Below are 1657 nucleotides of genomic sequence, written 5' to 3' on the forward strand. Positions count from 1 at the left end.
CTGTTGTGTTGATCAAACTGTCTCCCCAATACTTCTGTCATGTTTGTGTTAATTGCCTCAAACCATAATTAACTAAGTGGATGTGTTTTCTGTAACCAGTCCAGGATGAGGAAGGTATACACCCAAAGGAAGGGGATTAATAGATACATTATTATAAAATGCCTTATGAAATCATTATTTCATGATCAAGATATAGAAATAAAAATTCAAGGGGAAAAACTTCTTCAACGGTTGACTGTTTATCTAGCTTCCCAGGCAACCAAAAAGATTTCACTCAAGGAAGCAAAATTTAAAGACACCAAATAGGATGGAAACTTAAGAAAATATACTTTGTGACCCTGATGTCATTGTTCTCTTAATGGTTTCAGAGTAAAAGAATTCTTTTGACTAAGTCATTAAAGGCTTGTTTGACTTGCTTGTTCCTCAGAGTATAAATAAATGGGTTTAACATGGGGGAAATGGAAGTTCCTAGTATCGTTACTGCTTTATTAATGGCCATTTCATCCTTTGCTGAAGGATTAATATAGATAAAGATGCAGCTGCCATAGGTGATGGAAACCACAATGAAGTGGGAAGAGCAGGTGGCAAAGGCCTTTTTCCTTTGTTGAGCAGAGGGGATTCTTAGAATTGTTCTCATGATATATGTGTAGGACAAGACCACGCACAGGAGCGTGACGAGTAAGATCAATGCAGAGCAGATAAGCACCATCTGCTCTATGAATGCTGAATCTGTGCACGTGATCTTCAGGATAGGATTGGTATCACAGATAAAGTGGTCAACGACGTTCGAATCACAGAATTCCAGATCAAGTACCAGGGTGAGAGGTGGGAATATAAGAAGCAAAGTGATCATCCAGCAGCCTGTGATAAACCTTTGGCAGACCTTGTGGCTCATGATGGTCGTGTAGTGCAGGGGTTTGCAGATGGCTACATATCGATCATAGGACATGGTAGCCAGGAGGAAAAATTCTGTTATTATAAACAGGTCTGCAAAAAACAGTTGGCTTACACAAGCATCATAGGTAATGGTCCTGTCACCTGTTGATAAGCTGTATAGGAACCTTGGAATGCAGGCAGAGGTGAATGAGATTTCCAAGAAGGAGAAATTTTGGAGGAAAAAGTACATGGCAGTTTTAAGGTGGGAATCCACTAATGTGAGGATGATGATGGCCAGATTTCCAGTTATGCTCAACATGTAGCTGATAAGTAGAAATATAAAAATCAGAATCTGCAGTTGTGGGTCTTCTGTCAGTCCCAGGAGGATGAATGTGGTTATGGCCGTATGGTTTCTCATCCCTGATTCCTAACTTCTGCTTAATGTGCGTGTAAAATTGAGAGACACAATGGGGATAATTTTATTCTGATTGGTGTTGGTTGTAAAAGTCAGGCAATATATTTTATATGTATTTACTTGAGTCCATCTTGGATAATTTTTTGAAGTTCCATGCTTTCAACTCTTTTGACATGTAGATTTGAAATCTGGCTCTAAACCTTCTTAACAACAACATAGGGTAAGATACACAGTTTACATTCCAATCCATGTATTATCTTACACATCCACTGTCATATACCTAAAACAAAATATCACAAAAATGATTAACTCTTAGAATGATCTGCCTAATATTTGTTTCTATTTTTATACATGTCATTAAAAAAG

At 37.9% G+C, this 1657-nt stretch overlaps 1 protein-coding gene across 1 annotated transcript; it reads right to left on the bottom strand.

Moving 5' to 3' along the window:
- Positions 1-364: 364 nt before the first annotated feature.
- Positions 365-1333, bottom strand: LOC101645291 (olfactory receptor 6C68-like). Its single transcript, XM_004717931.3, has one exon. The coding sequence runs from the start codon at positions 1292-1294 to the stop codon at positions 365-367; it is 930 nt and encodes a 309-aa protein (XP_004717988.1). The 5' UTR covers positions 1295-1333.
- Between the last annotated feature and the right edge of the window lie 324 nt (positions 1334-1657).

This window comes from Echinops telfairi, unplaced genomic scaffold (assembly GCF_000313985.2).
Source record: "Echinops telfairi isolate 266 unplaced genomic scaffold, ASM31398v2 ScPeMD7_276;HRSCAF=634, whole genome shotgun sequence".
NCBI classification, from domain to species: Eukaryota; Metazoa; Chordata; class Mammalia; order Afrosoricida; family Tenrecidae; genus Echinops; species Echinops telfairi.